Here is a 24,689-nt window from a genome sequence, read left to right on the forward strand (position 1 = left end):
TAGTGAACGAACTACTTTGGCTGAAGGCCAACTTTTAGGGTATCCCTGTGTTTTAGGAAGCATAACAAGTGCACTTTAATGCAACCTACATGTACCCTTCGAGATTTTGTTATTTTCAACCGAGATGTAGTCGTGTTAAAAAAAAATCAATACAAGTACAGAAATTAACTCCACCAAGTATTCACAAACATATTTGTAAAGAAAATAGTTGAAAGTTATCACTCAGAAATGCTGAAAACACCGAGTTTACTTAGTTGTTTAAATACCAGCGTGAAATGAGAGAAAAAGAACAGTAAAACGCCTTCGCTAAAGTTTGAAGAAAGTAAGTCTATTTGCCCTAACTAGCCTAAGAATGAATTACATGCATTACAGACGCTTTGAGTAGATTAAATGCAGTGAACTCGTTTTAGTTTTAGTTTTAGAAATAAAAGTGACACTGCTGTAATTAGCAGCCTAATCCTCAATGTTTAATGTTACTGTTTCGGAAAAAAAGAGAGTTATTATATTTCAAACTTCAAAATAGCACATTAAGGAAAATCTGTACAGAAATTATTAAAGTCATTTAACTTATTACTTTTTTAAATAACAAAATAATGAAACATTACTAACATTACCGTTATTATTAAAACAATTATGTGATTAAATTTTCTCAAACAATAAGATGTAATCAAACACAGCTGTCAAGATTATCGATAAACCTGAAATGTCTCCATTATCCCTGTCACTGTGATTTTTTAATAATTAATTACGTTGTGTAATACTTTTCTTAAATGTTGCCCACGCCTTACAGTTCAGATCAACGCCCATGACCGAAAGAGAGAAAATCTAATGATATACTTGATTTCTGCAGTGCATATTAGTGAATAGATCATATTTTAATACTAAAAATAAACGACCTTTTAATACCAAAGTGTTGTTTTTGTATGATTAGACGCTCAACGTTTCGCTTTACAGCTTCTTCAGGAGTATTCCACCAACACGCAAGCTGAAACTGACAACTCTAAGCTTCATTAATTAAATTATTTGAGGCTTCGTACTATCAGTCTGGGTGTGGATTTTAGTGCAACGCTCCTGAAGCTATTGTTGTTTCTTATTAAGCACAAAGCTGCTCTTTCCACCACGGGTATCGAACCACTGTTTCTAGCAGTATAAGTCCGCAGACTGTGCCACTAGTGGGGGGAGTAGTCTGGTGTTGTAAGGTCTTTTATTTCAGCTAATGATAAATTTGCTGAATGACGAAAACCGAAATAAAAAATAAAAATACAGTTTAATTGGTTTGTACAGCTTTCATTTCTAATATGAGTCGATAAAATATTTTTACTTAAAATAAGGTTTTTTTTATAGCCCTGAAATGCAAATTCTCAAAGGTCTTCGATGAGCTCATAAAGAGACGTAAAGGTAATTCATTTTCAACACTTCTATGTTTGATTTTTACTAATGACAATTATGTATGTACTTATAAGAATGTGTAAAACTGTTTTCAACACCAATTTATCAAAGAACTTGGATGCATCAATGAGAGCTTACAACGGATTTACTATTATATATTTATTTTAATATCGACATTTAAATTTTATTTTGAACTTCATCTAACTTATTCTCCTAATTGTGTATAGCGAAATTTCCGCATATTCACTAATCCTGTAGAAGATTCTCGAATGTAAAAATCAACAGTGTATATATATATATGTATAAAAATACCAGTGTTGTTGCCGACTGAAAATTCGATAACCTCACCTAACACTTATAAAATGACGCGCCAAATGACAGTATATGTTGTTGGTTTTCTACATTTGGTATACTATAAACTTCGGTAGCTGTAATTGTGATTAACACTTATTAATCAGGAAACTATACATATTTGACCAGGAACGTTTATAGATTTTGAACGTTATTAAAGATTCAACTTCAGTGAATTCACACTAGACATCCATAGACATCCAACATTACATAATAACTTCAGCAATGAAAAATCAGCTTGTAAATGGTGTGAGACCAGCGAAGAGCTAGCTAGCTACCTATTAAGTGAATTGTATGTACGTTAACTCAGAATTAATTCGCTCATCGTGAAACCTTCATAACATATCCAGAAAGTTCCAAACCGGAAAGAAGACTTAATATCTTAAGTTTGTTTGTTTGTTTGTTTTGGAATTTCGCACAAAGCTACTCGAGGGCTATCTGTGCTAGCCTAATTTAGCAGTGTAAGACTAGAGGGAAGGGAGCTAGTCATCACCAACTACTCTTTTACCAACGAATAGTTAAATTAACCGTCACATTATAACACCCCAACGGCTAAAAGGGCGAGCATGTTTGGTGCGACCGGAATTTGAACCTTGGATTACGAGACGAACGCCTTTATTAACCTCAAACCCGGCATTGCCAGATGGATAAGGCACTCGACTCGTAACCGCGGGTTCGAATCCTCATTACACCAAACATGCTCGTTCTTTTAGCCATTATCAACCCCATTAATTGTTGGTGAAAGAGTTGACCAAGAGTTTGCGGGGGGTGGAGATCACTGACTATGAAATTAGCCTTAATACTAGCTGGTCAAAGGTTTAAGACCATACCAAAAAAAAGTCCAAAGCATGGTAGGAAATGCCCAACAAGAAGTCTCAGTAGTGAGTCATTGCAAATAACTTCAAACATTCGCTTTGGCATGGTCGATATAAGCGTTTGCAGAAGGCTGGCTGGAATTTTATTCTAAGTGGTGAAGATGGCTTCACAAAGATCATGCACTGTTTGGAATTGACGTCCATTTTTATAGACTTCCTTTGCCATCCACCCCCAAACATTTTCAATGGGTTTCAGTTCGGGTGAACACGCTGGATGGTTCAAAAGAATCACGTTATTCGCCATGAAAAAGTCATTTGTCCTGCGGGCATTGTGGATTGCAGCATTGTCCTGCTGAAAGATCCAGTCATTTCCACACAAACGAGGGACTTTAGTCAATAAGGATGCTCTCCCCAACATGCTAATGGAGCTTCAGGTTATACAGGGGTGTCGAACAGCAGCTGGCTACATGGAAGGAGAAAGCACCCCACTGTGTTGTATAGAAAATGTATCTGGTGGGATATCGTATCGTGCCGATAACGTTGGGTAAACCGAGCTGTTTCGCGGTGTGGAAGGAGACGTGGCCTTTAAAGACGTTCGCGGATTTTAAAGCCTTTCTCTCGTAGATGCCGTCATACTGTTCTTGAGCCACATTCTGCGTCAGTAAGAGCCTTAATCTGGTTTGACAATCGCCTGGTGTCTTGCTGGACAACCCGTCGAATCTTCATGCTCAACGCCGGCAAAATTTTCTTGGGCTGACCATTTGAAATTCTCGTTCTGTATCCCTCAGGGTCTTTTAAAAAATTTGCAAAAGCAGTTTTACTACGCTCAATCTCACCAGTAATGGCTCCTTGAGAGAGACCTTGCTTTTGCAGCTCGACAATTCTGCCATGTTCAAACTCTGTCAATTTTGTTAGCCTTTGCCATATTTTTACCCAATGTAACACAGGAGATGTCAGTGGAGATGTTGACAACGCTCTTGCTTGAACACAAATGACTAAATTTCGTCACATGTTTACCAATTAATGCTTCGTTTCAGTATGGTCTTAAACTTTTTACCAGCTAGTATTTAGGCTAATTTCGTAGTGTTCACATTTTCCCTATTAAATGCTAAAAAAATTTTATTTTTATTTTCACTTTTCTTATTTTCATCTTTCGAAGCGCTACTCAAATAAGTGGTTGAGTCTAACAACGCAAAAAAATGCATATTTTTTCTTTATGTTCATTGGCCTTAAGACTTTGGCCAGCAGTGTAATAAGTAGAGAAATAAATATAAGCAAACACAAAATCAAATAAGCCCTACTTATAAAGCAACTAAAATCAAAATTAAACCAATGTACCTAACATCCACCTTCATCGCCCCCTACATTCCCATACCCGTTTATACTCTCGTCCAAAAGACATGTGTCCGGCAACGGTCACATTCACACACTCTCTTTCTTAACCTGAAGATGATTTAGGAAGGTCGAAACGTTGTTGTCTCATTATCAATAAAAGTGTCAATATCCATACCAGACGTTCTGAGATACATTTTTATTTCATGTCGGTTTCTGCGGACAATTGTTCTTCGACTTAATTGCAAATTATTTACCTTTTAAAGAATATCATATTTTATTTTTGAATCATAATTCTCCAACAGAGTTTCAATGACTACAATCAATATTTCTTTTACTAGTTGAGCACCAGAAAATTATTTCTTTTTTTGAGCTAGAATCCGAGCTACTTTATAGCTAGCTAACGTAACTAGTCCTATCGATGATAAAAATCTTTTCAGACATCCCTTCTGTTGTGCTTTCGGATGGCTAATTTCATTCATACGATTTTTGCTATCAACTGGAAATTTTACATCAAATTCATTATGAAAATTGTTAAAGTGTTGCATAAGGTTGTATGCATTATTATTTCTAAAAACTTTGTTTCACCAATTACACAAAAGACCCACTGCCTTATTATTTGCTTCAATCACTGCAAATTTCAGCTCCCAATTTTCATAAGTTCTCTTTTCACGTTTTTCCAATTACGCACCATTTTCTTTTCGGTAGTAATGCCAGAATAAATTAAACCGTCTTTATTTTCTGAGTGTTCACCATCATCTGAATTCTTTTGTTTTCGAATTATCCACTTATCCATATTGAAGAATTAAAAACAAAATATATTTAAACATTTGAAAGTTGCACAATGAAAATATATTTGCAAGAGCATGTAAAACAATGCACACTCGATAACAAACATCTAAACCAGACTGACGTTACAAAATGGGCAGAGTCTATGACAATGATGAAGCGCACGACATTAGCGATGACGTGAGGCAGTGCTAATTGCCAAATTTGCGATGAAAATAAATGATGCAAAAGTTTATTCCTAAACTCGGGCTGGCCAGATGTGGCCAATCGCAATGGAGTTGCTCACCCTGCTTTAGATGGTTCCTGTTTGGTGACTTTGTGCTTGAAATTCATCATTTGGATGTTAGATGTTTGTACTAATCGGCATTACAGTAGCTTAAAAAGATCCTAGTTGTGTTGCAATAATCACAAATTACCCTGTTAAGCATGGTGGCGTTATATTTGCCAACCAGATCACAATACGATTAGAGAAGGAGAGAAGCTAGATATGCTGAAAGTATAACACATATGGTGAAGAATGTTATTCTGAATGGCTTGGAAGAGAGACAGACAAATTCTAGTGAGTAATATCCTGCAAGGTTGACTGAAAGTAGTTAATTTTCAAAGAAGCTCTCCCATGGTATTTTATTTCAGTCAAAACTATAACTTTTAAATTTTCTATTTAAATAGTAGAAGTCATTAGGTCGGGAAACACCAAAACGAGTATGCATGTGTGAAGATTATGGAAAGAATAAAGACAGTAAGAAGAAGGTGTTTAGGAAAAGTGTTTTGGAGGAGAATAATGAATATAGAAGAGTAAAATGATATGATAACAGTTTGATATTCTATTTTGCCAGTACATCAATGAAAACTACAGCCAGTTTTGATTAAAGTGTCCTTAAAGATAATACAAAATACAATTCTAGTAAAGCTCTTTCCAAATGGGACTTATAAGGAAGAAATGGGTGTTAACAAGGAAGCATTTTAACAAGCAGCAATGATGTGTCATTGACCATCAGAATTCTATAAACGATTGGAATGAAAATGTATTTTTGAGTCTTTTATATTGGGTTTAAAAATAAACTTAGCTGCATAGTTGATGCTGCCCGTAACAAAGGCTTTTTGAAATGATTTAATATATGTAGATCAAGAATAATAAGCCAGAGAATGTCTTCTGAGGTTTTGAGTTGAGAGAAAGTTTGAAGGCGGTGTAAATAATTCAATAGTACCAACAGGAACCACAGTAACTAGGTAATCAGGATTGGAAGGTAGTTATTCTCGACAGTTACAGGAATATGTTAGAGAACTGATTACAAATTGGAAGATTATCCCTCTCTTGTACAATATCTGAGGTGATAATGATTCTGGCAGTGAGGATAGACTGGTTTATTAGGACATTTTGCTATTAGTTAGGTCTTGTAGCACAAATGACATCTGCTGTGTAAAGGCTGGAGTGGAGGCGTCCTAGAAGCTTCCGTTCAGTATCTTTGTTTTAAAATGAAAGCACCACACTAAAGAAGATGGTTAATTACATAACTGATTTCTGCTATAATTTAGTATTTGAACATTATTAATACGTACTGTTCACTTTATCAGCATCTCGACTTCAAGAACTTCTGGTCTCCCGCTGGGAGAGCGGTAAGCCTTCGGATTTACAATGTTAAATCAGGGGGTTCTATTCTCTTTGGTAGAAACAGTGTATAATAAAATACACACACACATATATAATACACACAAGCAGTTCCGAAATTATTTCTCTTAAAAAATGAACTGAATTTACTCCACAATAGCATATGAAAACAGAAAAACCCGATGGGGTGGAGGCTGTTGTTTAAAGAAAGGGAATTTAAGCTTCTTGATGGTAACATTATGGCCTAAACTTGTAATCCGTATTTTTAGTGCAAAGAATGTAAATACCTAAGAATTATTATAAGCCTTAACAATCATTGTAGTACAAGTTGTTAACATTGGGTAATGTTTACTCGAAGAAAATACTTAGAAATATTCAAAAACACTTATAAATCATTTAAGACAATAAAAAACAGACAGGTTTTATTAAGAGCTGATATCCATAGGAGCAAATGTCAAAGGTAGAATAGCTAGATGAGGGATAGAAAATAGCGAAACTGAAGTTGAACAGAAGAAATGATGGCAAACGATGCTCGAGATGCAACATCAGCAGGTAGTGTTAAATAATACAGTTAAATGTAACAACAGATAAATAATAGAATTTGATAATATGGATTTCTTGAAGTCATTTCCGTGTCTCGAGTAGGGCTTAGAAGATTATCCAGTATGAGATAAACATCGTTACACGGCCATGACAACACACAACACACAAAGTAGAATGCATCAAATACAAACACAGACATGATGAACACAGAACATCTAATAGTTCAGACGAAGCAATAAACTGTAAAATCTATTTTGTGTCAATATTTAACTCGCTGCTTTCCCGGTGGCACAGTAGCATGTCTGCGGACTTACACTGCTAGAAACTGGGTTTCGATACCTGTGGTGGGCAGAGCACAGATAGGTCTTTACGTAGCTTTGTGCATAACAATAAACAAACAGTTTAACTCGCCTACAAGATAACTTTACGCAGTAATCATACATATCACTAGATCCCAATAATTGAACAAAACCGCAGAACCATAAAAATAGTTAATAAAACACCATTAATATATACGGTATGCTATTTTTAAAAAGTTATCGTTTAAGTTTCGAAAATCTGCTTGATATAGAAAGAATAGCAGACCTAAAAAATTGTTATAAAAACATGTTAAAGATGTTGTTCTTTTTTCAAATTCTTCTTAATTTGTTTATTTCAACTCGAAATTAGAGATGTCTGAAAAAAGGTAATTCAGATCTATCTTTATGTATATATTGTGCATCAGTATTGATTTTAATTTGTTTTTATATATTATGAGGTTTATGTGTTAAGTATATTTGGTATCGAATTAAGTCGCTTTATTTAGATTTATGGTTTTCAATTATTTAATCCTAAACTGTAGCTCGATCCTTATTTGTTTACCTAAGCACAATTCTGTACAATCACAATACACATGTGTTACAAGTTAATTGCTATTAAGGTTTACTCTTAACTACTCTTATTGGTGAGAAAAGAGATGATAAAGAAAAGTTGTAGCATATGGTACTAAGAACTACATTGTCTTGTATTCTCTCATTTTAATTTTATTCAAATGGTTCATTACTGCTCACTGGCAAACATGACTTGAAGGATATCATCTTCCTAAATGTTAACAACCAAGACTGTCCCTGTCTTCTCATGGGTATATAGGCACTTTGAAGTTGTTGACCCCGTAGCCATACGGAAATATAAAACTGTTATTTCAACACTTACTATTGATTTAACTTGCTAAGGTAATTATACCCATTAGTTTGGTAAAAGGTTTTTAGTCCAGTTACCTCAAAGTGCTGAATAAGTGTATTTAACATATTTTTTCTATTTAATCTATGAAAGATTAAGTCCCCCGCTATTACAATGGTGAGTGTGAGTCTACGGATTTACAACCATACAATCAAGGGATTCGATTCCCCTCGGTGGGCTCAGCAGATCGTATGATGTGGCTTTGCTATGAGAAAACACACAGACTAACCTTATTTTGTCCTGTGTTTTATTTATTATTATGTTTATCTTTAAGTAGATTTTCAGTTATTTTGAGTTACTGTTTTATTTGTTAATTTTCCAGATAAGTAAATAAGTAAGTTGAAAATTTAAGAGGTGTGTACAAAAACAGCATCAACAGTTTTTGTTTTATTCATAAAAAAAACTATTCCTATTGGTTAAAATAATTCACCAACTTTTGTCCTTTAAATTGTAGCTTTTAAACCTTTGTTACTTGTGTCATCATGCGTTTTTATGTTGAATTTAGCAGTTTTATAACTCACTGAAAAGATCCTTAACATTTTCCATTTACTTAAAGTTTTGCCTCGGATTTATTGATTTACTACAATAGTTTGTTAATGTTCCCTATTGATTTACAAACTATCCATGTTAAAAACATTTTTGCAAAAATATCCAACAGATTAAGTGAGCAATGTATTTTGAATATGCAATTAAATGGAGTATTTTGCAAATACCTCAAAGAAAATATAATAAAAATGGCCAGTTGGTGTAAATGCTCTGATACACTGTATATATGAAATTACACTTTATTGTGAACGAAGCTATATACTAAAGTTATACATGCAGGGTGTATTTAGCACAAAAATAAAGGATTTTTATGGTATGAGAATGATGTTTGTCTATTCTCTTCCCTTCTTCTTTAGTTAAAATTAATTACATTTCTCATTAGTTATATAACAGATCCTCTTTAACAGGTTCCAGAGAGTGTGTGAACAGGATGCAACCTAATAACAGGACCACAGGTTGTAGAAGACAAGCAGATTGATTGTAGCTCCAATCCGAAGTTTCGTATAACTCGATGTATCTTTTAGTTGAATAATTACTTAAACTATGAATTTTAGTTCAATCTTATAAAACAAAATAGCGTATATGGATATACACATAATTAGATAGCTTCCAGGTCACTAATCAACATTTGCTATATAATAACCTAGATTAGGAAAATGACTTTTAAATAATAATATCAGTGTTGACGCAGTGAAGTCTTTAACATTTAAAATATTACAATCTCTCTATTTTGATCAGTAATTAACATAAATATTTACGTTAACTTACTACAGTGCTGTGGATGTAGTGAACATATTATTTTGTACAGAAAAGTAGTTACACTTGTTAGTTTAGAATGTCTAAATCATCGGTCTCTTTAGCAATATTGAATAATACACTCACCTCTCTCCCAAGTTATATATTTAATAGGATAGCCTGCCACTGGGCACTGTAATATTAGCGTTTCTCCTTCGATTACTGAAACGTTCTTCATTGGGCGCACATATGGTGGTCCATAGACATTTATCCGAGCCACGTGACTTACTGAGCTAACGCCATTGTTGGCAACACACTCATAAAAACCCCCATCTCTAGTTCGAATCCTGCTGATATTTAGGAATGCTTTAAGTCTACCGTCTACCGTTTCTTCCTTTCCTATACGGAACTGAGGAATATCCGACAGTGGAATTTTATCTATTAACCACATAACTACTGGTAATGGATGTCCTGAAAATATGCAGTGAAGTGAGAGTGAGGTTCCTGCTTCTAACGTTCTTTCTGGGAATCCCTGATGCAACTCAGGAGGTACGTCTACAAGAAAAGTTAATGAAAGCTAGTCTACTAGAAAGTAATTAAACTTCACCCAATCTGTCGTCAATAAGGTGTACTCAACAATACATATTTCTTTAAAGTTTCTTCTAACTCCTATATATTACATAGGTACTTGAAATTGTTATGGTCTTGTTGTTATTTGTTATTATCCTTTTCTCAGACATTACATACAAAGACATTAAAAAAATTCTAAACTTTTAACAAAAACAACCAAAGGCAGAAAAAATTCAAAGAATTTGTTTGTCCCATTTCTTTAATCTTTTCATAGCAGTTAAATACTATATTCGTATTAGCATAATAATATTTTTATGATATTCACTGAATAGCTTTGGTTGCCAGTATGAAAGTTATTAGTCTAAGTGCAAATAATGTTCATTGAATTTGGTAATTTATCTAAGAAGCATAAAACCAATAAATATTATATATAGACGACAAGAAAAAGTCAATAAATATTATATATAGATGACAAGTAACATACTTTGTTTTAAATAAAAGTTTGCACTTTCACAGTTGATGATATTAATAAATACAATATAAACAAAAACACCTTAAGTGTAAAAAAGTTGTGGCCAAAAAGAAAGGAATAGTCGTGTGATTTAAAAAAATTAAATCAAAATTGCCGGCCAAAATGGTAACTACACTTACAGCATTGATATGAATTTTACAGTAAATATTTATTAATTAGTTAGCTAGGTCGTGTATTTTGTTTTACCTTCCATCATGCCCCAAGATGAGCTTAAAATATGTGATTCTTTGGATCACCGCAGAAAGTGGAAAATCGTTAAGCTATCAGCCTTGTTAATAACATACAGTGTGTTCTGTAGGGTATTTTTGCCGCGCGACACATTTTCTTGTATCATCACAATTAATTCGCCTTTCTGGAATAATCACACCGGCCAACAAAAAGTACATTCTCTGCTATTAGAAAAACACGAATTGTATCTAACTAATTTGATGTTGTTGATTCTAAAACTCATATTGAATATTACTGATCATCTCCAGTTTTCAAGTTAGATTTATTCAAAATATTTTTATCTATCGTGAAAATAACTTTTTAGTTACTTTATTTTTTCGTTAAAGTGTATTTGAGAGTGTTTAAATATAATTTATAATAGCAATACCAGTTTAAGAAATCAATGGTTTGTTTGTATTGAATTTCACGCAAAGCTATACGAGGGCTATCTGTGCTAGTCGTCGCTAATTTAGCAGTGAAAAACTAGAGGGAAAGAAGCTAGTCATCACTATCCATAGCCAACTCTTGGGCTACTCTTTTGCAAACGAATAGTGGAAATGATCATCATGTAATAACGTCCCTACGGCTGAAAGGGCTAACATGTTTCATGAAACGAGGATTCGAGTCCGTAACCCTCAGATTGCTAGTCGAGCACCCTATCCATCTAGCCCAAAAGAAATAAAGCAATGAGTATTATAAGATTATATACTGAAAACATATTCAGGCTACGTATAAACTTTCATCGTGACATTGCTTTGTTTTTTATTTTCTTACAAAACATTTTAATGAACTGTTGCGTCTTTTGTGTATGTTCTCAGTTTCACGCTCTAAGGCCCAACAGTAAACTCCTATCATTGTAGGATTCAATCGTTTTTAATATCGCTGTTCCATTCTAATAATGTCTTGATGGAAGTGCTCAACATGCTCAACGCTCACAGCATTTAGATCATTTGGGAATAAAAGTGTAAAGTATGTAAGAAGTGCGTCTTCAGTGACATCCTAGACTCCATTTTTCTCTAGCTCTCGAGCATAGTTTTCATTTCTATGTTTATTTAAGATATTTTGACAACTATTTGAATGATTTCCAGGCAGCAAGTGTTTTCAATGAGTATTGTTTGAAAATCATCATCCATCAGGACTTCCAAAATTTGTGGTTCAACCAAGATCTTTTTTTCATTTTTGCTTCACTGAGTTTTAGGAAACTTTTCAGGCAGATATATGAAACTATTACCATCTTTGTTCATTTCTTTTACACAGGTCTTACTGAGTTGCAGCTTAATAAGACGTGAAGACAGAATCACATTTTTAGGATTCATTAAAAGTTGTTACTCGATACTCGATATTCTGTTTTCCTTGTATATAATTCTCTTTCATTGGTCACTCCTTTTTTGTAATAATTTTTATCATCTCGACTGTTCCAGAGACACAAAAAGCAACAAAGCTTGGTATACCAACTCTACAGACTTAACAAGATTGCAGTAACTTTTAGATCTCCACATATGTTCCACCTATGGTGATCATATTTGATAGCCTCGAATACAATCTGATATTTTGATAGGTTTATTTCATATTTACGGCATGAGCAACAGGAATCGACAGCTTAGTGATCCTATTATTACAAAAGTACAGCTTTCAGAGTAATTTTAGGTTTTTTAACCATTCTTGAGGATGATGTTCATTACCTAAATTCTTCCATTAGTACATCAACATTTGTACAGAAAACAAAGTATCTTGCACACAATAATTAGAAGCAAAACTTTGATGGCGACTTCAGCAAATTGAATGTCTTGTTACTGAAGCTAATAAATTCCAATGATGTAAACGAGAACAAAGAAGTTTCCCATTCTCTTTTGATAGAGATAGTTCGCGAATCAGATCGTTTATCTCTTCCTGTGCGATAAAAAGAGGCAGTTGATGTTGAAATGCTACAAAAATAGAATTACTAGATACAAACGATGAGGATGACTCGTTGTCTTGTTTGTAGATAATTCTTCTATCTACCAGTTCGCTAAAAGACCATCAGTATGTCTCAAGATTAACTTAAAATATGTGATTGTTTGGATCACTACAGAAAGTGGACAATCGCTAAACTCAATCTTGTTAATAACATACAATGTGTTCTGCAGGGTTTTTTGCCACACGGCACATTACCTTGTATCCAGATGCAATATCTGAAAATTTAATGTATTGTGTTATTTTATGTGGAAATCCATAAGCCTTACTGATGTAAAAAATAATAGTCAGTTAGATGCTCTTTGGGCTCAGGTAATATCATTGGAACTGCAAATGGCGTACTTGCTCTCTTCTTATTTAGCAAATGTCAAGATATATGTGCAAATTGTACAACATACATGTGGAGCCTTTACTTTGTGTATAATATTTTCATTCGTGAAACTATAATATATTTTCCACAAAGGTAACGGAAAATAAGTGATTTTTGCATCTTTGGATTTTAATTAGAGGCATCCGGTGTTTGAAATTAGCTTCTAATATATATTAAACAATTCATATTTACAGAATTAAAGTTTACAAGATTAAAAAATACAGTTTTCCAGCATTTGATTATATTGCGGGTATCATGCGAGGAAGAAGATTGGACTTTGTTTTGATTATGCACTGAGCGAGGCGAAGTGACAAACTGAGTTAATGAGAGGCAATTGAGAGAGAAGCATCGGATTCCGCCCCTTTTATGCTCAGTCAAATGACTTCTTAAAATTTCTAGCAAAGTGTTTCCCAGTGGCACAGCAGCATGTCTAGAGAATGACAATACTAGAAAACGTTTTTCTATACCCATGGCGGATACAGTACTGATGACCCTTTATGTAGCTTTGCGCTACAGCTACAAACAAACAAATCTAGCACACTGAGTACGTGAGGGTTTCGTGATTCCAGGGATAAGTAGATGGGCGTGGGAATGAAGAAAAAGTGGTGCAATTCGTTACAGTTATGTCGAGAACAAATAGTAATCATGAACAATATATTTAGAAGTTTACACTAATACAATCCAGTCAATATGTGAAGTTATTAAATATGTATTCGTTTTACTATTAAACTATTAAAGTAAAATTAGTTTTATAGCATAAATCTATTGCACTGAGGGGATTGCATAGTACTTCACATAGTGCTGATAAAATATTGATATATTACAGTAACTCAAACGCTAGAAGTGATGGACAAATTCTGACTAAATGTTTTTTTAAATCAACGACATTAAATTACCCCGAATCACTTGAATTAGTAAATTCGTTGTTGTCTACTGTAAGCTGAGCTTTATTATTTTTCCTTAACAACTAATATTTAAAATTATGCTTATAGAAGCTGAAAATAGTCACAATACACTTGCTTCCTTTAGGTACACTATAACCCTAAAAGGTATATGCAATTCATGAGAATTTAGAACTACATCTTGCAAAGAGTTAAAACTACTTGGTAAGATAAAAATAAATAATAAAATAGTTTTTCATATGAATGTATATTTGTTGTAGAAAAATGTTACAAGTGTGCACTTCACTAACTTAATAATTTGAAAACTTAAGAATATAAACTTTGAGGTATAGAGAAGCATAAATATCTCACTTATTTACGTAGCGCATCAAGAATTACAATTATTTTTATATTGAGTATATGCATAACTAATAGAAATGATTGTTTGTTTCAGAACATTTGCACAAAATTACACAAAAAGTTATAGCGTTCCCTTATTTTGAATTATGAGACAAGAGTGAATGCAATCATTTAATGAACAGTACCCGCCTCCAACAAATATGATTAAAATGTTCCTTAACTCTCACTCTTAGGGAACACCCAAAATGCGAAAACAGGCACCAATTTTTTCCCCTCTCAACCCGATGCTTTAATGTTTCATATTGTTTCATGTACAGATCAAGACATTTTACGTTACTTAAGTTAGCTCACGAAATATATTTTAGTTGTTTTTAATTAAAATAAAAGATGGCGCTACGTAAAAATAGAAAAGAGTTGTAATTGTAGATATCGTAAACTAATCTTTCCTATCACATGGTATTTAGTAAAACGTAGTAAAATTTTGTTGTGTATTTTGGGGTATAATTATAAGTATTAGATGAGATAAGTGTGCCAACTTTTGAAAGTTCAAACTATTACAAATAATAATAGAATATTTAATTAGCTATGCTCATTACTCGATATATCTCAGTTCTGATCTACATAGGTTTGCTTGCTTTGATAAAAGTTACTATTAATTAAGTCACTAATTTTGCCCTAATTCTCTAACATGTTTGTTTCAAGCATATGTTCTAATGCCTCAATATTAATTCAAAATTTACATCTGATTCTAATATTCAATGTTTTTAATGCCCTCTATATCTATTTACATATACCTACCATTGACAACAAGCTGTGCTGTTGCTTGTACACTGTTACCATTACTATAGACGAAGCATTGATACATCCCCTGGTCAGACCTTGTGACAGCTTTGATGTGAAGAACTTTGCGTGAACGGAAGTAGGTCCGACCGTCAGGTTTTATAGTCTGAAAGTTTTTCATCCACACCGTGGAATCCACCGGATGCCCGGAAACGACACATGTTAATGTTGCAGTTCCTCCACTCAACATCACCAAGAAGTGAGGTTCTATATGTACTTTTAATGGAGCTGTAAGAAATAATAAAAGCATTTAAAGTTGTACTTTAAGGAAAAAAAACAAATATAAGTTAATACGAGTTCATCTATTACAAAATGTGTTTCAGCAATAAAAACACTACAAGAAACCTCACCAAGTGAAATATTTATTTCATGTGCCATATTTCAGTAATAGCCAGTCGCTCAGTGTACATATTTCGTTTCAACTGAACTAGAAGACTCGAGTTCAGACAATTTATCAACAAAAAATAATGGCAGTGTGTATTCAATATAAAAGTAAATACGTATTACAGAAAGTTGCATTTATTATCGCATTTAAAACTTTTGACAAAGGCAGAAATAAATTATATTTTACCAAAATGAAATACTTTGTTTCTCAGCTGTTTTAAAAAGAAAACAATTAACTGTTTCTTTAAATTTAAATTATTGCAACATTATGCAGTGTTTTAATGTAAAATGTAGCTGTTGATGGCGAAAAGTTTCAGACACATCCATTTATCTCACATAACTTACAAGGGAGGTTATACTCACCTATTACTGTTAATGTAGTTTGAACGACTTTCTTTCCTAGGGTATTATTTATCATGCAACGATAATGTCCTTCATCTTCAATTTGTGCGTCTTCAAGCCATAGAGTACCTTCCACTTGTCGAGTTCGGGGCCACGAAGTGGCCAGCATCCATTCCGACCCTTTCATGCGGTACCAAGTACGTTTTGGAGGCGGATGGCCTTGTCCAGCGCATGGAATGAGCACGGACTCTCCGACTTTTACTGTAATCTTTGGTCTACTGTCCGTTATGGTCGGAGACATCTCCTCACTTGGTTCTGTAAACATATACCTATGTTTAATTTAGCAGTGTGAACTGTATAAGCAGAGGGAAGACAGCTAGTCATCACCACCCACCGCCAACTCTTGGGCTACTCTTTTGCCAACGAATAATGGGATTGACCGTCACATTATAACGCCCCCATGACTAAAAGGACAAGCGTTTTTAGGCGCTACGGGGATGCGAACCTGTGACCCTCAGATTACAAGTCGCACGCCTTAACCCACCTGGCCATGCCAGGCCTTATTGTGTGGAGGTTTAGTTTAAAAAAATCACTGAGTCCAAACATGTACCAAATATGATGAAATGATAACAGATTATTTAGGAACAACAAGAGACCTGATGGTTCATTTCAGCTGTCCCCTCTTCAATACTAAACTAAAACAAATAAATGAATAAAATGAAAAAAAAATGTCAGCCAACCCTTATTATTCTTACACCTATCAAGCTTTCTTTTAAACTCGCTCATATTTACTGTCTTAACAACATCTGAAGGCAACCTATTCCATAGGCCAGCAAATCAATTTAAAACATAAAATTGTTTTAGCTGAAGACGGCTTTTATTTTGCCCGAACCAATATCTGTGTCCAACAGCTCTATAATAATCGCTTTCGAATATTAAAACTATTGATGCATCGACATTATTAATGCCTTTTACAATCTTAAACACTTCAATAAGATCCCCTCTATCTCTTCCATTTTGAGAGAATAAAGAACTTAATATCTCCGCATATGACAACCCCACCATCCCAAGTACCATTTGAATAACTCTTTTCTAAACCCTTTCCAACAATTGATTGTCTTTCCTAAGGTTAGGAGTAGGCTGAAAACAATTCTCCAAATATGACTTAACCACTGGCCTACACAATGAAATTTTAACGTCTTTAGACTTGTATTCAATATTTCTTTAGATACAACCTAAAATCCTATTTCCCTTCCCACTAGAACAGTACACTTCTTGGATGGCCTAAGACACTGATCAACTCTTGCACTTGGAAATCACCCATAACTATAACCGCCTTAAGTTCATTATTTACATTTGCACGTTGTTCATTTTATTGACTTTTATATTGTATTTTATATATTAAACTAACGATGAATCAGCCATTTTCTTTCATGTGCTTATTGTGACTCCTGTGTATATATCCAGTGTTGTATATATAACTCATTATATGTATGTATAGATGGTTAAAAGTTGTTTTAATATACAAGAGAAATGAATACATCATCAAATATCATATTTCATCTTTTATATACTAAACGTTTTTGCAAGACAAATGGTTAATACGATTATAATATACTTAAATCTTCAATAACTGACTAAGCGAAACAGATTATTTATTCAATGACAGAAAAGGAGACTGTTTAATTGCAACGCCATATTGATACTGTCAAAATGGTCACTGAGTTTGAGAATTATTAAATCAAAATGTTTCCCTATGTTAATTTCCATTCATATTTTTCAACTAAACACTTTTTAATTCTAACCAAAATCATTATAATGTAGGAGAGTAGGTGAACAAATGTCAACATTTCAACACTTAATTAACTGAGATTACTCTACAATTTAGTCATAACTTCATAAGTGTGATTAAAACTTGAAATTTAATTATATGTATTTCTAAGAGTTTCCTTGCATTCATATATAGTTCTAACGTTTTAACATTGGCTGTAAATAGATTTTCCTATTTTATATTATCAATGTGAATTGATAAAAGTTGCACATTCGACTCAATGGTTATAAAGTTAAACAGTTCTCGAAAATACACCAAAATGAAACTTAATAACCACATATTGCACTCGAAATGAAACACTCACTAAAGCATTATGTATTTTATTTTAATTAAAAACCATTTTAAGTTGCTATCACTTTAAAAATTTAGACTATCAGTAAAAACAAATACGTATAAAGTAAAGCAAAGCAATAAGAAATATGAATTTATAGAAAATACAAAAAATAACGTTATTTAGATTGATAGACTTATCAAGTCAGATTTCAAGATCACCTTTGGTGTCTTGAGGAAAGAAAATTTAAAAAATATTAAACATCACGTGGCTTTGATTTACTTCTTCTTATTGAAAATCAACATGCTATGTTTATAGTTATGGATAAGACTGTAACCTCTGTTCAAAGGTTAAAACCAAACCTAAAACTATCTACGCAGGAATAGGGAATAATAAACATTGTTCACTATCTTGGTTTTAAATATTCCTATGTTTTACATCTTTGTGTTGTATTGGTATACACTGAAGCTCAGATTATTATCTATTCATTTTGTTTATATTTCAACAATAACGACTAATGAAGTTTATTTCCTTTTCTTAGGTAAAGCATAGCTTCGTAAAACTATATTTACATATCTATCTATCAGTCTAATAACGTTCATGAAATTATGTCAGGATTTACTTGAAACTTCTTACCTAGAACTATTAGACGAGCTGTATTATCACTTCCTTTAGAATTACCTGTCAGACGGTTTTTTGTGAGACACCTAAACATCTGATATCCATCCTCTACAGTAACATGATTAATATGTAACGTCCCATCAGGAAAAATAATGTACTTCTTCTGGGAAACTGAAACAAAAATTCAAAAAATAAAAGCATAAATCTCAAATTCTATTACATTAGACTCTGATTCATATTCTTTTGGGTAAATTCAAGTCTTTACTTGAATGTTTAAGAATTATAAAGTACACATCCCTTTAATCATTGTTTCAAGTGTCACTGATGGATCCGCCTTTATAAGTTGCTTTTTACAGTAGACAAAATATCTAACACTTATAGCATCCATTCATTCACCTTTAGATACAGTTGCAAATTATCAGTTTTATATAAGATTCTTGAATAGGAGAGGAAAATATGAGGATGAGCACAAGAGTACATCCCATGACATCAGAAGTGGAAAGCTCTAGGTGTTGTAGATGTGCTTGTCTTCACATTTCTTCCTGATAATGTGCACGTTTGATGTGGTAAAACAGGGCATCAATTTCTGATGGTAAGGTCTTGGTTGTATAAGATTAGACAAACATGTTTGAATTTGCAAACTCTTTCTTTGTTAATCTGAAGATGATCTAAGAAGGTGGAAACGTTGTTCTGTACTTTAGTTTAATTAAAGTGCTAATACCAGTATCAACCGTCTCGATACATTTTTGGCTCTTATCTTGGTGGACATTTTGTTTTTCAACTTTTCAAAGACTAAGTTTGACGGATAAAGTTTGAAAGTCAAAATAAATAGTTGTTGTTTGTTATTAAGGGCAAGCTAGCAGTATAAGTACACAGACATACTGTTCTGGCACTGGGAGCTAAAATAAATGAATTAAACCTCGTACATATCCTTTAGAAAATAGTATCTGGCAACTTTTACTCAAAAGTGTCCGAGCTTTGGTATAAAGTTTCAAGTTTCAAATTTCAACTAGTCTATGAAGAGAATAAGGTATTAACATAATAATGTCTTAGAAAATTATCACTCGAAATAAACAAGTAACTTGCATTGCATATGGTAACTGAATTATCGTAACATGGGTATATAATTCGAGATGATGTTAGAGTATTAAGTGTCGAATCAAATGCATGCTGAACATTACTGACTTTTAACGTTTTAAAATTCCACATGTTAAACTACAGTCAAGTGAAATGTGAGAATTACTCTATTCAAGATATGACAGCTATGTTTTTCAAAGCAACTGTGCTATGTTCATTAAAAATGTTTATTATAAAAATGAAAACTTATGTTATGTTAAAGAGAGTTAGTAAGGTCTCATATATAGTATGTACTTTTTGTCTAGTTTACTAATACTTATATGTTGTAAAGCGTAAATCTACATAATGAGTTAGTTGTTCTGTGCCCACTATGGGTATAGAAACTCAATGTTTTTAGCGATGTAAGCCTTTAGACTTGTTGCTGAACCACTGGAGAAGAGTTTCTAATAAAAAACTCTACTTTTGCATACTTAGAGAAATAATCAATGATATATGCATGAGACATGATATGTTAAACCTGTTATAAATTCAACACTTCGTTTTCAGTTTAATCTCTTAAGGTATTTCAACACGAAGGCAACTGTACACCAGTTTCAAATAGTAATAGTAATTCAATTTTGAACCCCATGTGATTTTTATTTTTGAATATGATTCACTTGAGTCACTTCTTATCATTAACAGCTGTAAAAGTACTTATTACATTTAAGAATTAATCATTTCTTCTATCAATATATTTCTAACCACTTTTACTAAGTAATTGGAATATTCTGTTATTTTAAACCATCAAGGTTGCAAATGTTCTAAATGTAAAAATAAACCAATCATCAGCGTCATTTTACTCATGTAAAAGGAGTGGGTTAGAAAATAATACGATTTAAATACAAAGAAAAAACAATGAAAAACAAGCTCTTAATCTTTTAAGATATGTGAATCTTAATCATATAAAAAGATCACTTTTTTATGTCAATATCTTATGATAATATTCGCATAAAACATGTGAATTACAAACTGTGTCAATTGTTTCAGCGCAATAAATGTGAATCACAGAAAAAGAGAAAATATAACATTATTTTCTCAATTGTAATTACATACACAAAAAACATTTCTTAATGTAACTAGCTTGTTTAACTCTCTACATTATGTATCTGCCTTTTCAACATAAAGGGGTTCGTAAGAGTGCCTTTGATTTTGAGGTTTCAAAAGTGTATACAGCCAATAATACAAGTATATCAGCATTGTGTCTTAGATCGTCATAACTGATACTTCTCACAACTCATTTGATAATTCCCATGTCAGGTGGCCTGGCCTGGCATGGCCAAGTGGTTAAGTCATTGGACTCGTCATCTGAGGGTCGCGGGTTCGAATCCCCGTCACACCAAACATGCTTGCCATTTTAGCCGTGGGAGCGTTATAAAGGTACGATTAATCCCACTATTCATTAGTAAAGGAGTAGCCCAAGAGTTTGCGGTGGGTGGTGATGACTAGCTGTCTTCCTTCTAGTCTTATACTGCTAGATTATGGACGACTAGCGCAGATTGCCCTCGAGTAGTTTTGCGCGAAACTCAAAAACAAACAAACAAACAATCATTGAGTGCAAATTATAGGTTTAATAACAAGTCTATAATATCATAAAATATTTTATCCTAGCTTTACATTTACATGAGTTTTATAAAGTTAATAATATCCATAATAATATATTGAATTGTGGTTAGTTTTTCCCTCGCCAAGATTGGAATAAGTACTGAAATACAGTGTGAAATTAATTCTTAAAAACGGCAAAAAGTTCTCGATATAAAAATCTAAGGATTTGAGTTGTAAATTCAATGCATTGTAAACTTTCTGTTTCTTGCTTTCTGTGGTACCAGAACAAAGAAAAGCGGTGTGTTAAATTAAAAATTACCTTTTTTCCTACTCTTTCTGGTTCCAGAACAAGGACCAATCATGTGTCTGTTATATTTGCGTTTTGCTTGCATATCGTAGTTAATTTGAATAATTCAGTCAAAGAATACGAAAATGTTTATTTACGGTTTCTTTTTCCTAATCGGCTGCTAACGTGTCAATTGACTCTATCTACTACACATGGTTTATCCATGTGAAAAATATCGAAGACTTTAGGTAAGAAATTAAAAAGATACGATATTTTGCTGATTATCGGTAGTTTTAGTTTACACGCATGTTAACGGGACTTAGTGTAACTCAGGTTTGAATATTTACTTTATAAATTTAATGCTTATGCTAACTTTTAAAGAATTTCGATGAGCCATGAACTGATAAGATAATATAGTATTCTGTTTATTTCGCTTGATAGTGGCAACTTTCCAAAGAAACTAAATAACATTTTTTGGGTCTAACCTTATCAAATTAACCATTTGACTGAGCTTTAGCCTTAATGGCTTTGGAAATTTGTTCATTTAAAATACAACCCATAACAACTCTAGCTATACGAAAGTTTCTTTAGTTTTATTATATGATGGATCTTTTTTTTCCTTCGAATCGATTCAATCCTTAAGCATTCTACAGCAGGATCTGTGATGAAGTATAGTATTAATAATAGCTTTCACGTTTTGCATAACAAATTATTGTATTTTTTTCCTGTATATACCTCATGGGATACAACGTAATTTAATTAAATTAACTAATCGATTTTTCCGCCATATGGTACCTGTTCTGACTGCAAAGCAGTTTTATTTCAATGTTAAAGTTTCTCAGAGTAACAAAATATAGCCACAAAAATGCATGACGTGCGATGGATTCGGAGTTCCTAACTCTCAGCACATTCATTTACAAGTCAAAAACCTTCAAAAAGACTATTTCTGACACATTTTTTATGTTGTTGATAAAATATGGTTATATCTTGGAATTAGTTATATTTACTCATTTCTAGAAACACAGAATTATTGAAATTAATCAATCAATGCTAACTATTATTTAAAACTATTACTGTCTGACTCACTTGTATTCTGTGACGAAACTGTTACATTATCATCAATAATCCATGACGTCACGTACACATATTCAGATACATGGCTGGGAACGTAACATGGTAACACAGCTGTTGTACCTTTGATGACTTTTTGGTCGTAGACACGAATGACATAAGGATTTTGCAAAACTGAAAAGTTAGTGGAGAATACATAAATAATAACGTATATAAAATTTCTAATACTCTGTCACTAGACCATTGAGTTCACACAATGTCAACAGTTTGCAACGTATTTCTGATCTCATATTTTTAACAACGTTTCTGTTAAGAGAAATAATTGAAAAAAGTCACATCTACCACTCTAGTTTATGCATTCTCTCACAGAATGCGCTTCTTATTTCTAGTAAAACAGTGCTTTAATACGAAGTTATATTAAATTAAATCATTAAGTAGCATATTTATTAACTTCCAAATTCTATTTCACAACCTGCTCATTTTGAAACTCAATAAGAAAAAATGAGTATCAATTTTGGTTTTAATTAACTCCACGTAAAGAACCATCATGCACAGGCTACCCAGATGTGCCTTTACTATAAAAAGACATACACCCATTACCGAAGCAGACACAATATTAAATAAAAGTTTTCACCGCTCACTTCTATAGTAATTCGTATTTTCTACACATTAGTTAAATTGCTACAAGTTGTAATTCAAAGTGAAGACTACTGTTGACTTCTATTATACCTACTCTACACACGCTAATAATAACATCTTTTATTTGTTTCTCTGTTTTGATTTCGCCAACATACAAATTAAAATTTAAAAAGATCAACACAATACAGCTTTGAAGAAAGAAAATGGTAAAAAGGCCAACAGAAGTGCACCTTATAAACTAATAACACTCAGAGTGTTTTTCTGTAACATCTAAAGGGTATTTATCATAACACAGAAGGTATAAAAACTGACACTATAGGTACAGCTATGATTGTTTGTTTGTTGCAAGCACAAAACTACACAATGGGTTGGTTATCTGCAATTAATGGAAAACACCTTTACACGAAACACATCTTCTACACCAGTGGACATATCGTAGTCCATAATTTACTTGAATATGCAACTTTCATGTAATTTGTTATTGTAATGGTTTCTAATCTATATAGAATTTCAAACCAAGAATCACTTGGTTGTTTATAGTTAAGCACAAAACTACAAAATGGGCTATCTTTTCTCTACCCATCACGAGTTTCGAAACAGTTTTAGCAATGTAAGTCATCAGACATACCACTGTGTCAGTGAAAGTGGCACAATTTTTGTCCTTTCAAAAATCATCTTAAAATGTTCCCAACAACTTACAGTTTACTACAATAAAAACAAATTAAGTATATCTTTGGTTGGAGTTTCTAAGGTAAACTTTGTATGATTACCAAGAATAACTCGTAAGGGTTCCTACTTTATATTTCTTTCACAGTGGGACAGTGGTAGGTTTAGGAACCTACACCACTATAATTCGGGATTTGATTCTCCGCAATAAATACAGTCTAATGTGACTTTGCTCTAAAACAAATAAGATGTGCCAATAATAAATAATGTAATTATAAAATATGGCTGGATCTATTTTTATACTACCCTTATGTAGGACAAAATTTTCGTTTTTCCCTCAGAAATTAAGATAATAACACACAACAGAGTGACAATAAATACAATTATATCAAGTTACTTATAAAATTCTCAACCCTTTCCCTCCTATTTCCACGTTATGAATGTTTGTTCAACATTCTCAGCAAATGTCTCTGTTTGATTTAAGTTTAGAATATTAACTAATTGCTCGATATCTCGATTCATTATCGTTGTTGAAGTTTAAAAACAATTTATTTTACCTTAATAATGTGAACACAGTGTTACTGAATAAATGGCATTATTTGAAAGTATAATCAAAGTATAAAATGACGCAACGTGTGCAGTTTCATGTTTCTTTATTTTGAGTTTTGTGTGTGTTTAATTTTTTGTTTTTTTTAAGATATGACTTACTGTTTAAGCTAAAGCAGGATATTTAATTTAAACGAGACGGGGTCAGGTGGTTAAGGCACTCGACTCTTAATCCAAGGGTTGCGGGTTTGAATCCCCGTCACACCAAACATGCTTGCCCTTTTAGCCGTGAGGGCGTTATAACGTGACGGTCAATCCCACTATTCGTTGGTTA

The 24,689-nt window shown here is 33.0% G+C and overlaps 1 protein-coding gene and 1 long non-coding RNA gene across 11 annotated transcripts in view; one reads left to right on the forward strand and one right to left on the reverse strand.

Annotated features, from left to right (window-relative positions):
- The window catches only part of LOC143252838 (cell adhesion molecule Dscam1-like), a 240,897-nt gene that overhangs the window by 50,036 nt on the left and 166,172 nt on the right, over positions 1–24,689 (reverse strand). For all 10 annotated transcript variants that reach the window (XM_076505600.1, XM_076505598.1, XM_076505599.1 and 7 more), the window contains 5 exons: positions 22,520–22,678; positions 18,505–18,660; positions 15,788–16,081; positions 14,999–15,268; positions 9,475–9,882 (listed from right to left, as the gene is read on the reverse strand). In XM_076505600.1, coding sequence (XP_076361715.1) covers positions 9,475–9,882; positions 14,999–15,268; positions 15,788–16,081; positions 18,505–18,660; positions 22,520–22,678 — 1,287 coding nt within the window. The remainder of the gene's footprint in view (positions 1–9,474; positions 9,883–14,998; positions 15,269–15,787; positions 16,082–18,504; positions 18,661–22,519; positions 22,679–24,689) is intronic.
- LOC143252840 (uncharacterized) lies at positions 97–9,478 on the forward strand. The gene is made up of 3 exons (XR_013029195.1): positions 97–322; positions 1,345–1,398; positions 9,000–9,478. It is a non-coding gene; the product is annotated as an uncharacterized LOC143252840 (long non-coding RNA).

Source organism: Tachypleus tridentatus, chromosome 6 (assembly GCF_004210375.1).
Source record: "Tachypleus tridentatus isolate NWPU-2018 chromosome 6, ASM421037v1, whole genome shotgun sequence".
Lineage (NCBI taxonomy): Eukaryota > Metazoa > Arthropoda > Merostomata > Xiphosura > Limulidae > Tachypleus > Tachypleus tridentatus.